This window comes from Entelurus aequoreus, linkage group LG12, assembly GCF_033978785.1.
Source record: "Entelurus aequoreus isolate RoL-2023_Sb linkage group LG12, RoL_Eaeq_v1.1, whole genome shotgun sequence".
Classification (NCBI taxonomy): Eukaryota; Metazoa; Chordata; class Actinopteri; order Syngnathiformes; family Syngnathidae; genus Entelurus; species Entelurus aequoreus.
This window is the reverse complement of record NC_084742.1, coordinates 31,221,365-31,236,724: the sequence shown is the minus strand read 5'-3', so window position 1 is coordinate 31,236,724 and position 15,360 is coordinate 31,221,365. Positions and strand designations below refer to the sequence as shown.

The 15,360-nt window shown below is 40.9% G+C and overlaps 1 protein-coding gene across 1 annotated transcript in view; it reads right to left on the bottom strand.

The window, feature by feature from the left end:
* Nucleotides 1-14,783, bottom strand: part of lemd3 (LEM domain containing 3) — a 44,331-nt gene extending 29,548 nt beyond the window's left edge. The window contains exons 1-2 of the mRNA XM_062065647.1: nt 13,555-14,783; nt 6,931-6,971 (exon numbers count right to left, since the gene is read on the bottom strand). Of these exons, the coding sequence (XP_061921631.1) occupies nt 6,931-6,971; nt 13,555-14,743 (1,230 nt within the window). The 5' untranslated portion in view covers nt 14,744-14,783. The remainder of the gene's footprint in view (nt 1-6,930; nt 6,972-13,554) is intronic.
* Nucleotides 14,784-15,360: the final 577 nt, after the last annotated feature.

The window sequence follows — 15,360 nt, the reverse complement described above, 5'->3', positions numbered from 1 at the left end:
CCAAATATGAAGGAGATATGGATTTTGCCGAGGTGATTTGTGAATCTAAGGTAGCTTACTGTACCATAACCGGACTCACTTGCATCACAGAAGTGATGCAGTTCAGCAGTCTCCACTGGGTCAAAATTTTCAGGCTTTATGCATCTTGGTACCTGAAATCCACTTAACTGATCCAACTCCCCAATCCATCTCTGCCAGGGTCTTGCAAACTCTTGTGGAATAACTTGGTCCCATCCATACTTGGATTTGCAGAGCTCTTGAAGTATTTGTTTGGCTTTCAGGATGAAAGGAGAAAGAAAACCTAATGGGTCATAAACTGAACTAACTGTGGAGAGTATAGCTCTCCTGGTAGCGGGCCGGCTCTTGATAGTTATTCTAAAGCTGAAGGTGTCACTGTGCGGATTCCAAGTGCAGGCTCAACTGTAGTTTGTTCATTTAGCTTTTCCTTATCCAGGTCCAGTTCCTTAACTACCTTTGCTCTGTGATGCTCAGGAATGCTTGCCAACACTTCACAGTTATTGGTGACCCATTTTGTCAATGTGAAGCCTCCCTGGCTGCAGGCTTCAGTGAGATCTGTAATGAGCTTCATAGCTTCATCCTCGGTTGCCACAGATCTGAGGCAATCATCCACATAAAAGTGTTTTTTGATAGTTTTCATTACTTCATCAGAGTAATGTTTCTCATTGTCAACAGCAGTTTGACGCAGGGCAAAATTAGCAATGCTTGGGGAAGATACGGCGCCAAAGAGGTGAACTTTCATCCTGTAGACCTCAAGCGGTTTGCTGATGTCACCCTCTGGCCACCACAAAAACCTCAGGAAGTCTCTGTCCTTTTTATCAACATTTACTTGGTAAAACATTGCCTCAATGTCTGCCATCACTGCAATTTGTTCCTGGCAAAACCTCAATAGCACTCCAATGAGGGTGTTCGTTAAGTCTGGCCCTTGGACTAGCTCCTTGTTCAGAGATGTTCCTTGAAATGAAGATGTGCAGTCGAACACCACCCTCAGTTTGAGCTTCCGCTTGTGGCGAACGCCATGATGCGGGATATACCACATCCGTCCATCTTCTCTGTGAAGCTGCTGAGGTGGAACCTTTTCCGCATAATCCTTTCTGAGAATGTCCTCCATGAAGGATGTATATTCCTCAGCATACATCTTGTCCTTCCTAAATCTTTTCATGAGATGCAGTGTACGTTCTTTTACCATATGATAGTTATCAGGCATGACTTTGTCTTTATCCCGGAAAGGCAGTGGCAGATGATAGTGACCATCTTTAAGAAACACTGAATTTGAGACGATCTCCATAAAACATTTATCTTCAACTGACATCTCATTTTTCTCCTCATAAATGTTCTCAGAGAAATCCTGGTTATATTGTCTGATGAAGAGGTCCTTCAGCTCAATTACTGAGATTCTGTTAGTTGACACTGCAATGGGCCCAGCATGTTCTGTAGCACTGCAACTGAGTGGTCCAGTTACCACCCATCCCAGTATGGTTTGGACTGCATATGGTCCATTCTTTTGACTGTTTATTATATTCCACAGCTCCATTGCCCGAGGAACATCAGTCCCAATAAGAAGTTCAACATCTGCCTCAATTTCTTTTAAGTCAATGCCACCAAGATATGGCCACCTCTTCAAGTCAGCCTTTGTGATGATGTTTTTCTTTGAGACAGGTATCTTGCTTGTGAACCCTTCCAAGTCTCCAACCTCCAGTCCTCTGACCTCATAGGTCTTCGTAGGCTTTTCCTGTCCCATTGTCCGCAAAATAATTTCTGTTTTGCGTCCTTTCACATTCAGTCGGTCAATTAGATTCTCCGTGCAAAATGTTGCCGTGCTGCCCGGATCGAGGAAGACATAGGTCTGAACATACCTGTTCCCTTTTCCCGCCTTAACCCTGACTGGAACGATTGCAAGTGCACAGTCTTTCCCGGCCCCGGTTGCATCACCAGGCTGAAACAAGAGCACTGCTTATAGGGGGTTCTTCTGTCTCAGCAGTGGGCTTTGCTTGATTTTCCTGCCTTGTCCTGCCTTGGGCCTTTATCACTTGAAATATGAAGTGTGGTAGGATGTTTCATTTTGCAAACCTGACATTAATCTTCTTTTACAATTTTTGCTTAAATGACCTTTTAGTAGGCAACCAAAACAATATCCTTGCCTTCTTAAAAATTCAACCTTTTTGTCATGTGACTGTGTTTTGAATTGTGAGCAGTCAATCAGAGCATGTTCGCCATGACAATATCCACACGAAGGGATGATACCACTGGGTGTGGTTTGAGCAGGTTGTTGTGAAACATATGATTGTTTTACAGTGCATCCTGCTGGCTCTGTATTCACAGCTACTGAAGTAGCAAAGCTGCTGTTCCTGCCTCTGATTGGTTTTAATCCACTTGTGCTTCTTGGAAGAGGCCTTTTCATTGTTGTTATTTGGTCCTGAATGTCTCCAAACAACGGATCCAAAAGCATCTTTGCATGCTTTTCCACAAAATCCACAAAGTTGTTAAATCTGATTCTCCTGCCAGTTCTCTGTTGTGTCTCATAAGCTGTGCTTCGCCACCTTTCTCTGAGTTTGTAGGGTAGTTTGGATGTAATTAGCCTTAGGTTCGATGGGATATCAAGTTCCTCCAAATACTGTAAATCTTGCATTACATTACAGCATCCTCTCAAATACAGTGCATATGCATGCAGCATTTTCCCATCCTCAGCTTTAATCGCTGTCCAATTCAAGGCTTTTTCCAAGTAAGCTCCCGAAATCTTCATTTCATTTCCAAAATGTTCTTTTAAGAGGCGCCTCGCTTCATTATAGCCCCTACTGGCTTCCATGTGCAAACAGCTGCGAACCAAGTCTCTTGGCAAACCAGAGGTAAACTGCTCAAGGTAGTAGAGCCGGTCTTGATCATTATCAGTCTTGTCTTCAATCAAGTGCTCAAATGCATGGATAAAATACTGATATGCCAGTGGGTTACCATCAAACACAGAAATCTATCTTGCTGGTAGTAGAGACAGTTTTTGCTGTGAGACAATGAGTTTTGCAATGTCACTTTGTCTTTGAATAACCATATCCAAGTTATCATGAGCAGCATTGATAACCACATTATCTTGTGCAGTTTGATTTATTATTTGAGTCTGATTTACACTCTGGGTCTTGTGTTTTTCAGTTGTGTTTTTGTTTTGAGGTTTATTTAGATCTTCTGATGTGTTGGTGTTCCTTTTAAGTAGAGGTCTGTGGAGACTTAAGATGGTTTGGTGAAGTGGGGTCTTGGGTATTGCACCGAACTCTATAAAGTCCACATTGCTCTCCATAGTTTCTGTATCATGGTGAGAATCATAATACTCAGTCATGCCATCACCTGGAGGTTCCTGAGCCACATCATGGCTTTCATGAATTAAATCACTTTGAAGGATTTCTATTTTAGCAGTTGATGCTGCGAGGTCTGCTTCCAACTCCATTTGCTCCATCTTTGCTTTAAAGGCCTACTGAAACCCACTACTACCGACCAGGCAGTCTGGTAGTTTATATATCAATGATGAAATCTTAACATTATAACACATGCCAATACGGCCGGGTTAACTTATAAAGTGACATTTTAAATTTGCCGCTAAACTTCCGGTTCGAAACCCCTCTGAGGATGACGTATGCGCGTGACGTAGCCCGGGGAACAGAGGTATGCCTTCCCCATTGAATACAATATAAAAAAGCTCTGTTTTCATTTCATAATTCCACAGTATTCTGGACATCTGTGTTCGTGAATCTGTTGCAATTATGTTCATTGCATTATGGAGAAAGAAGCTGAGCAAGCAAAGAAGAAAGTTGTCGGTGCGAAACAGACGTATTTTTCGAACGAAGTCAGCAACAACAGTACACAGCCGGCGCGTCTTTGTTTACATTCCCGAAAGATGCAGTCAAGATGGAAGAACTCGGATAACAGAGACTCTAACCAGGAGGACTTTTGACTTCGATACACAGACGCCTGTAGAGAACTGGGACAACACAGACTCTTACCAGGATTACTTTGATTTGGATGACAAAGACGCAGACGTGCTACCGTGAGTATGCAGCTTTGGCTTCTAAACATTTGATCGCTTGACCGTATGTGCGCAACTTTTTTTTTGCGTATGTACGTAACTTTTTTAAAATATATAAGCTTTATGAACCTTGGGTTAGGTGAACGGTCTTTTGGGCTGAGTGATTGTGTGTGTTGATCAGGTGTTTGAATTGTATTGGCGTGTTCTATGGAGCTAGGAGCTAGCATAGGAGCTAGGAGTTAGCATAACAAAGACGTAGGTGTTTTTATGCAGGATTAATTTGTGTCATATTAAATATAAGCCTGGTTGTGTTGTGGCTAATAGAGTAAATATATGTCTTGTGTTTATTTACTGTTTTAGTCATTCCCAGCTGAATACCAGGTACCGTGAGTATGCAGCCTTGGCTGCTAAACATTTGATAGCTTGACCGTATGTGCGCGTCACGTACGTAACTTTTTAAAAATATATAAGCTTTATGAACCTTGGGTTAGGTGAACGGTCTTTTGGGCTGAGTGATTGTGTGTGTTGATCAGGTGTTTGAATTGTATTGGCGTGTTCTATGGAGCTAGGAGCTAGCAGAGGAGCTAGGAGCTAGCATAACAAACACGTAGGTGTTTTTATGCAGGATTAATTTGTGGCATATTAAATATAAGCCTGGTTGTGTTGTGGCTAATAGAGTATATATATGTCTTGTGTTTATTTACTGTTGTAGTCATTCCCAGCTGAATATCAGGTACCGTGAGTATGCAGCCTTGGCTGCTAAATATTTGATTGCTTGACCGTATGTGCACGTCACGTACGTAACTTTTTAAAAATATATAAGCTTTATGAACCTTGGGTTAGATGAACGGTCTTTTGGGCTGAGTGATTGTGTGTGTTGATCAGGTGTTTGAATTGTATTGGCACGTTCTATGGAGCTAGGAGCTAGCAGAGGAGCTAGGAGCTAGCATAACAAACACGTAGGTGTTTTTATGCAGGATTAATTTGTGGCATATTAAATATAAGCCTGGTTGTGTTGTGGCTAATAGAGTATATATATGTCTTGTGTTTATTTACTGTTGCAGTCATTCCCAGCTGAATATCAGGTCACCCCCGGCTCTCACAGCATCTTCCCTATCTGAATAGCTTCAACTCCCCACTAGTCCTTCACTTGCACTTTACTCATCCACAAATCTTTCATCCTCGCTCAAATTAATGGGGAAATTGTGGCTTTCTCGGTCCGAATCTCTCTCACTTCATGCGGCCATCATTGTAAATAGGGAACTTTGCGTATATGTTCAATTGACTACGTCACGCTACTTCCGGTAGGGGCAAGCCTTTTTTTATCAGATACCAAAAGTTGCGATCTTTATCGTCGTTGTTCTATACTAAATCCTTTCAGCAAAAATATGGCAATATCGCGAAATGATCAAGTATGACACATAGAATAGATCTGCTATCCCCGTTTAAATAAAAAAAAATCATTTCAGTAGGCCTTTAAGCTTTGTTTCCTCCAGTTGCATTTGCTCCATCTTTGCTTTAAGCTTTGTTTCCTCCAGTTGCAAGGTGTGTTTTTCCTTAAGTGCAGCAGCTCGAGCCATTGTAGCAGCTTGTTCCGCTTTGGCAATTTTTAATTCTGAGGATACTGAGGAACATCTGGAGGCTTTTGATCCAGTGGCAGACTTTGATTTGTGAGATACATTTGATATGCTGTCCAGTGGTCCAACTTTTGATTGTGCAATTTCTCTTTTCCATGTTTCAACATCTTTCATGAAATAATTCAAATGTATTATTCTGGGTTCATACCAGTCATAATAATCATTTTCCTTTTCTTCTTCTGATAAGAATTCTTGCACAAAGTTGTGAGCATTTTTAAATTCATCCACAGCTCCTTTAAATACTTCAAATGCATCATTGACTTTATCAGCATTTCTAACATCAGTCATCAAAGTCTTTATTTCATTTAGTCTCCTCGTGCACGCGCCCAGTCTGCCTCTGCGCGAAGCAATGCGCGTTCTCAGCATGTCGTCGGCCTCAGCTGCCGTCTCAGGTGTGCCAGACATCATTCCAGGTAATCACACAGCTCAATTTAATGTCCACTTATTTCATTCATAAATGTCCAATCCAACATCCTGTTTTATTGCATTTCACATCCACAATCTGCAACTTTCCTTTCCATTGCGTTCGAATGATTCAATACAGCGCAGCGGTGCGTTCATTCATTCATGACGTCATCAGCTGATTTTACTCACGGCCCGCCGGCTGCTGGCTGTCATCGGTGCAGAGCGATCTTGCTTTGGTCATTCGGGTCTTCAGTGAAGTTTGTTTACTTGTAACGGCTACTCTTGCGTTCCAAAAAGTTCGAAAAAATTAAAATAAAGTAATGCAGAGTAGTCTTGAGGAGGAGGTGTCTGACTCACTAAATTCCTTAATAAGCACTCGCGGAGATATGTCGAGATTCCAAATGATCATAATTTATTTTCCCAAAAAAAAAATATTCTCCGTGGTTGACTTTTAACATAATCAAAATAACTTATTTAGCGTGGCTTCAAAATAATTTGTTTTAGCGTGGCTTCAAAATAACTTGTTTTAGCTAGCTTGTTTAGCGGTAAACAAACTGTTTCACTCCTCACTCCTTCAACATGATAGACAGACAAAGGGCACCCAGCTGTCCTGTCTTCTTAATTATAGGAGGAGGAAGTGGCTCACCAGTAGGAGCGTGAGCAGCTGAAAACAATCAGTCAATCACAATGAAATCTAAAACATCCAATAATTCATTAACATCATTCTTGACATTATTTGATTTCATTGTCAAACAATTTATAAATAAATAATATAGATAGGCTCCAACTGGCTCCAACATCTTGAGAAGTCGGACTAATTTAGTGCATGGACACGTACAGACAAAAAAAATATGTACTTACATATGTATCATCAAACTCACTGCCAAAAGGGTGATTCTTAACTGCAACAGAGAAAAACAGACAATAATTGTTAAACAGCAAAACTGAAATCTATATATTTTTTCTTCCTAAAATGATACTGTATGCCCAAATAATTAGATAATTAAATCTTAAATGAATTAAAATGTCAAATAATGCATCAAATTGTCCATTTATTTGTGAAAATGTATTTTATGGTCTATTTATATTTTTCATGGCTTTTGATTATTCAAAAATGTTTATATTTTATGACAAACTCAGGGTTTCCCCTACATGAAATGAGTCGTGCCAAAATTTCCCCAAAAAAGTGGTCAAATATGTACTTTTGTGTTTACAGCTCATTAACTATATGCGCAAGGATGCATTCTTCATGCTTTTTATTTTTTCAGAATAAGCTACTTTCATAACAGCTGACGCGACATTCTTCTCATTAATTAGAAGCATAGTATGGGTTGTTCCACTGCAGCAAAACTAGATAGTCATTGGATAAATGCTTAGCTGTGCCCCGCCCACATACGCCAAGCGTCTCTAAAAATGAATGAGAAGTGGGCGAGGCCTTGTCAGGCCTCGATGCCAAGCGTCCGCATAGTGATTGGAGGATCTGTCTGAGGCTAAATCCCTTGTTGATTGAAAGCAAAATGAGCGAATCATCCATCCATCCATTTTCTACCGCTTATTCCCTTCGGGGTCGCGGGGGGCGCTGGAGCCTATCTCAGCTACAATCGGGCGGAAGGCGGGGTACACCCTGAACAAGTCGCCACCTCATTGCAGGGCCAACACAGATAGACAGACAACATTCACACTCACATTCACACTAGGGCCAGTTTAGTGTTGCCAATCAACCAGGTGCATGTCTTTGGAAGTGGGAGGAAGCCGGAGTACCTGGAGGGAACCCACGCAGTCACGGGGAGGACATGCAAACTCCACACAGAAAGATCCCGAGCCCGGGATTGAACCCAGGAATCAGCAGTCTTAAAATATAAACCACTGCTATAGCATTTTTTGATATGGAGAATTTTACTATCTTTTAAGTGATGTTTTCTTTGCAAAATTTAGCATTTTGATATCTTTAATCTGTAATTGGAGACAGTACTCGTGTTTAGAATGTAGCTGAAAATTAGCTTCCCCTACTTGAAATACCAGCAGCCGCCACTGGTATACGGCCTTTTACATTGTCCAATAATTACAACATTAGAGCAAGCGACAAAAAAAAATATCTCAATACTTTAATAACACAGATTTGTTTATAAATTCATGTACATTTTTTTTGCCTTTTTTAAAGAAAATATATGCATCATCGACTGTTAGGCACATTATATGATGATGTCATATTGACCATGACCCTAGACACGCCCCCATCTCCACAAGTGTATTGGCAACCTGTGGGAAACCCTGAAAACTGATTTATTTCATGATCAATCAATGTTTATTTATATAGCCCTAAATCACAAGTGTCTCAAAGGGCTGTACAAGCCACAACGACATCCTCGGTACAGAGCCCACATATGCGTTCCACTGCGTTTTTCACTGCAGCATTATGAAATAAAAGGGCAATAAATTAATAGAAATAGAATTTGAATAAATAATATTGACTTAAGTTTGAAATACAAACTATTGGAGAGCATCACCAGCAGACGGAGGAGCGATAGATCCCACTGATTAATTTACTTTTCTTTTTGTTAGTATTTTATTATATTTATACATGATACACAGTTGAGTGAGCGACTGGTTCATGTTTTGACTTAGTCGCTCATTTTAAGTCTTTTTGACTGATTTGTATCAAAAAAGGTTGGCTTCCATATAAAATCAAATAACACTGAAAAAATGCCATTGAGAAACCCCAAAAACTTTAAATGGCAAGTGCTTAAAAGATATAATAAAAAATTGCTCCAGTTAAGCATTGCAGGGTTTCCCGCAGCGCTTTGTTGTTAAGGCGGCCGCCTTAACAACAAAGAGCCACCGCCTAAACTAAAGTCTTAACAAGCTGCTCTGCTTAGTTCTGCCAGTATGTCTCTGCAGCACCCAGCATTGTCCCACCCACAGAACCATCCGATTGGTTACACGCAGAGCGGTAACGGCCAATCAGCAGTGCGTATTCAGAGCGCATGTAACAGCCAATCAGCAGTGCGTATTCAGAGGTGTTTAGCAGGTGAGCATAATGCAGTGGACTCTCCCCAAATTATAATAAACACCTCCCAGTCAACTACTAGCAACATCACTATGAGCCCGTTGACGTTGTAGAAACATAAGCGGCAGCTCAGCTCGCTCGCAGTCCTTGAGGTGAAGGCTAATTCGCTTTTAGCGTAACGTTAGCTCACTGTGCGGTGTGTGTGTGTGTTACGGACAGCAAAGCCCTGTCTGTCTGAGAGAAAGACAAGCATTATTGACCTACAGTTAAAAACTAAGTTATTTCACGTTACCTTTTTCTATGTTGATTGAGCTGTGTTGAAGAAGCAAAAATTGACATTATTTTAAATGAAGAGCTTCTGTCTCTGATAGTTGATATAATAACGTAACTGCATCCTAAAGCCTACATGGACTCCATGGTGTTCAGGGATGAATAGTCTCTCCTATTGCTATTTTTTTCATCTATAGTTACATTAATCATTAGTAATGTAGCAGCCTAGTTTTGAATGGCAGGGTCCCTGCTATCACGTGTTGATAAAAATATAACATTTACATAATACAAATCAACTACAGGCTTCCCAAATGCTGTAATAAATTAAGCATGATGAGTTGAGCATATGTCATCATGTGGCCCCACTTTTAACTCTTTTTTCAAACGCTTATTGCAAACGCTTACTTACAGTAAGTCATTAATTTGACTTTGTAAGTCATTATTTTAGTATCTAAGGTAACTAGGACTGTTTTGTTTTTACTTAACGGAAAAAATATTGATATATATCGTCATTCCGCAAATGGAGCGGAAAACACAACCAAAAGTTGTAGTCTTCCTCACGCGACGAAGCCGAATTTTACAAGGGGTGAGCAGATTGATCCAAACATCGATCATATCGATACTAAGGTTAAACACTGGCATCAAATCAGTACTAGCGTAAGACTTTTCAGTTTGAAGATGCTCTGACAAGACAATGAGACAAACAAGTCTTTAAAAAAAACATCTTGTCTTCTTTAGGCCCTTTGCAGTCGTTCATCCATTGCACTGTTGTGTTTCTTTAAACCACTCTCTGCACGCCACTGGTCCTGTCACATCACCGGCAATGCGACCAATAAGTGCACTGCTCTCTTGCGAACTCTATTGGGAGTAGTCTTGCAAAAACAATGCCCGCTTATTTTACATATTAAACAAAACATTCAAGCATCAAAGTACAAATTAGCCTTCTTTTAATTAGATTAATCAGTGAATTGTTGCAGCCCCAGTTGATTGAAGTCTTGATTTTGAAGGACGGCATGCAGGTACCAGAAATTGTTGAGACAGTAGTACACCTGCGCCAGGTTGCAGCAACAAATATGAATGAGATTATAGTCATACAATGATGTGTACATCATTTTTAAAATCCCGACACACTTACAAAGCTGACAAAAAAACTATCTCAGGGACTTCGCGATGTGACTATTGCATATTCGTACATCGCAAAGCACAATATTGTATACTATACTGACTATATTGTGCGCTTCGTATATCGCAAAGTCGATTCTGAAAGGATATATCGCATTTAGCCCTAAACTGCACGTTTTGTAAGCACGAGGCATACTGTATGCCTGTAATTATTTATTAATGTGTAAAAAAACTTGAATTTAAAGGGATTATTAAAGGGCTAAAAAGACCAATACAATTTTTTTATTTTTGGGACTTTATGGATGTGTCCATTATTGTCGTTTTTTGTCAATTACAGGGGTCTTGGAACTGACCCCCATGAAGAGTGGGGCTCTACTAATTTTATTACTATGTATGTTATACAATGTAAATTTGCATTACTTTTTTGATACTGCTACACTATTGTAAGTGGTTACATTCATATTTGTTAAATTGTTTACGAATACATTTCTGGATTAAAATATTTTTAAAAAATGTGCCCTGTATTGATTATTATCACGATCAATTAAAGGCAAAAATCATCTACGGATCTTGAAAATGTCAAGTACAATGTATCGATATTGGCAATATTTGCCCTGGATATACTCTGTATGGGACTGATACCAAAAATCTTCAGTATCGCCTTCCATTGTGTTCCCTGTACTAGAGTTAAAATACCAGTGGAAAAATGAGTTGACTTTATATGCTTAATTGTGTTTCATTGTATCCTTAAATAATATCCGGTTGTATTTCCAATCCACAATGTATGTGAAAATACCATTTAAACGTACCAAAACGCCACAATTTCAAACAGCAATTTTGAATATTTCGCTATGAATGTCTTCGGCAATTTCCTATGGTTCGGGGTGGGATGACGTCACGTTGGGAACGCTTCTGCACTCTGACTATATCAGCAGATCAATCATACTGGAAATATGCGGTGTGCTGTCTTCTATCATTTACAATCATTACATAAGACAAAAAAAACTTGTTTTTTTAAATGCATTTTAATAAATAAATAAATAACAAGTCTGCTAACAATTGAGTCAACGGGGGTGATCTATTCTGCCCACAAAGCCCGCTAAATAAACATAAACCTGCCAACAATACTGTACATATCGTAATGTGAATATTAACCAAATATTTGCTGTATTGTTATTATAAGCGCTAAGGCAGGCCAACTATTTTTAGCGGTGCATTAATAACGGAGACAACTAGCTTATGCTGCAGCATTGAACCGGCCGATGTCCTGCTGCTGCATCGCATCTCGGTTTGTCGATATTATTGTAGATTATAAATTATGCCTCATCTGGAGAATAGAAGGATTTAGCCATAAATCAAAGATACAACAACCGAAGACAGTCTCTGATGCATGCAGGCAGCAACTTTGTGCAGATTATGATTAATTCTTCACCGAATTGGGAAGATATGAACACCCTATCAGTCGTCATCGCTTTAAGAGTCAACATTGTATAGCAAGCGATCATTTTATTATGTTCGTAGGAATATATGAACATCCTATGAGTCGTCATTGCAGTGAGAGTCAACATTGTATAGCAAACGATCGTATTATTGTGTTCGTAGTTTGTATTTCTTCTTTAGCACTTAACAATAGTGCTACACAATGCTATAGTGTTTTGTTTGTTTTGCACGCAGCTTCTAAAACGTGTATTCTCTTTATATTCAGGCTAAAAAAAACAAGGTTTCTGGATCATAATTTTCCCAAAGTGTTTGTTGTTGGCTCTCACAAAGTCTACATGATTAGCATTGTTGTTGATGGGGAACGTATCCTAGGTTCCCACCTTTACGTCACTGACCATGTGACTGACTTGCTCATTATCTCTCAAAATGGCCCAGGAATTTCTGTGAGATCGGTATACCGTTATTACTATAGTACCGTGATACCAACGAATCATATTCGGTACTATACCGCCTCTAAAAAGTACCGGTCCACCAGCCTCCCGCACCCCCGTCGTCGTGTCATTGCTGGTTTACGAGCAGACGAGCATGTTCGGTAGCTCACAATCACGGAGTACTTACAAACAGACAATGTGTGTAGACAGAAAAGGGAGAACGGACGCATTTTGGCTTAAAAACTAACGATAAAGGTGAAGTTATAACACTGGAATGCCCACCGGAACAGGTGCTTTAAGACATGGCTAGCTAGCTGGCGGCTAAGGTCAAGGCCGCAGTCTGCAGTGTTTTAGCTACTTCTAAATCACTAATCCTCGCCTCCATGGCGACAAATAAAGTATGTTTCTTACAAGTATCATCCCTGCAGGACGAGGAATAGCTAAACATGCTTCACTACACACCATAGCTCACCGGCGTCACAATGTAAACAAACGCCATTTGTGGATCTACACCTAATATCCACTGTAATGATACCAAGTACAGGAGCGTATCTAGTCGATATTACTATGATTATGTCAATATTTTTTGGCATCACAACATCTTCTTTCATTTAAAAAAAATGTATATTATGTTTATAAACTCAGGAAATATGTACCTGGACACATGAGTACTTTGAATACGACCAATGTATGATCCTGTAACTACTTGGTATCGGATTGATACCCAAATTTGTGGTTTCATCCAAAACTAATGTCAGGCATCCAAACAACAGAAGAATAAATTATTATTACATTTTAACAGAAGTGTAAATAGAACATGTTAAAAGAGAAAGTAAGCAGATATTAACAGTAAATGAATGAATAAATAAGTCATTTTCTACCACATCTCCTTAATAATGTTGACAAAATAATACAATGGAAAATGACAATATATTACTGCATGTCAGCAGACTAATTAGGAGCCCTTGTTTGCTTACTTACTACTAAAAGACAAGTTGTCTTGTATGTTCACTATTTTATTTAAGGACAAACTTGCAATAAAAGAAACACATCTTTAAAGTAGCATAAGATTTTTTGTTAAAATAGCCAATATTGCAATAGTGTTGTCCCGATACCAAAATAATATAGAGGCAACTTGTTTTTCCATTCTACTGGTACTTCAAAGTTCCAGGTTGACTAATGGTATGGATCCCATCTGAACGTTGGGATACTCACCAACTACGTCTACTTCCGTTGACCCGTTGCCTCTCATCCTGAGATACATGAGGCCCAGGAGTAGAAAAAAGAGGCAGGCTGCTGTCAACAGGAACATGGAGAGGTAGTGGGCGCTGAAGCTGCTTGCGGTCGCCACCTCTTCCCTTTTGAACTGCTGGAAAATGTCATCCTCCGGTGGAGCGGGCGGCTTCTCCTTGAGCAGCGGGGAGCTGTATGAGTGGTTGGGGGAGTTGTGGTTGGAGTGGTTGGCCCTGTAGGTCGGAGCCAGACTGCTGTAGGTGGAAAAGCGCGGTCTCAACCCAGTGCTGAACCGACTTGAGTTAATATCCTCCTTGTCGGCGTGGTGGTTTTTGCCTGCAGTTCCCATGTGGTTCTCGGCGAGGGACACGTAGATAGTTTTCCTCCTTGAGTCATTTCTCTTTACGCCGTCTCCTTCATTCTCCCCGTGACGTTTCCCCACCATGTTTGCACCCCCGGTTATGTTAGACCCGCGGGGGACGACGTGGGGTGAGAAGCCAGCCTTCGCGTGGCCCTGTCTGGGATCCAGACTACCCCGCTGTCGGTCTCCCCCAAGGCCCCAACCCCCCCCGTCTTCCGAGTCGGAATAATTCCCGGCTAGCTTGCTGGCGTTAAAGTTTGACGCCCTGCTGCCATTTAAAGAGCGGCAGGACTTCTCATCCCCACCGTCAAATTCGTCCTCGGAGTCGCCACAATCCCGACCATCAGCTTCGGGGCAAGGTCTAACACCAAGTCCCCAACTCGCCGAGACACCGTCTGGAAAATTGTTCAGCGTACTACCAGCACCATGTCGACTTTTAACACACGGGGTTCCAGCGGGATATTTCGCTTGTTGTTTCGCCCCCCCGTCGCTTCTTTTCAGTGGAGTTTCAGTGTCAGACTCGTCCGAGCTGAAGCCGAGAACAGTAGACTTCCGGCCGGGTCGCCTGCGCGAGCTCAGGTGCGTGACGTCACGACTGGCTGGCCCAAATCCCGCCGTGTTGCTGTTGATGGCTCCACCGCCGCTGCGGGCTTTGGCGGCTCGAACCCCTCGCTGCTGCCGTTCCTCCCGAAGCTTCTTCAGTTTCTTCAAGTACACCGGCCGAGTGCTTTCGGTCACTGGCCCGGGGGTGAAACCAAAACGCTTTAATTCGGAGCAAAGATCCTCGTCGGTTAGCTGCGTTGACGCCATCTTGGTCTAACTCTCTCGCAAAGGGCTTTGTGACGGAAGTGACGTCAGCAAAGGGACAGGATGCCGTCTAAAGTATAGGCTTTATTCAAAACACGCAATCTTTGAAAGTATATAAATAGAAGCGTAAAATAAAAATGCTTGTTCACTTCTACATTCCTTTCATCATCAGAATTCGGAAAATATAATAAACAAATAAAACACAAAAAATATATTTATCAAGCGTTTATCTCTGCATTCAGAAAAATATTTGATATCTTGATTTAACTTATTTCAGATATTGAAATATTTGTCTTTATGGACAACGTATTTACTTTAATTTGTACGCAACTGTGCTGTTCTATTTCCGACCGACAGAAAGCAGTATGTCAATTTAAAGCCTGTTGCCAGACCGCTAATCACACGCAATGAACAAAGGGTGACGCTGATTCGCTGCAGAGGGAAATAAGACGGTGAAACTGATTGGCCGCCTCAAGCATGTGACCTGCGGTTGTGGGAAGTACGTTCATTGCCAGTGAGGAGTTGAGTTGAGTTGAGTTTGAGTTTATTTCGAACAGAAAATGCTTTAGCCGCGGATGCCAAACTGTTGACTTTGGAAACGTTTCCAACAGATAATTTAA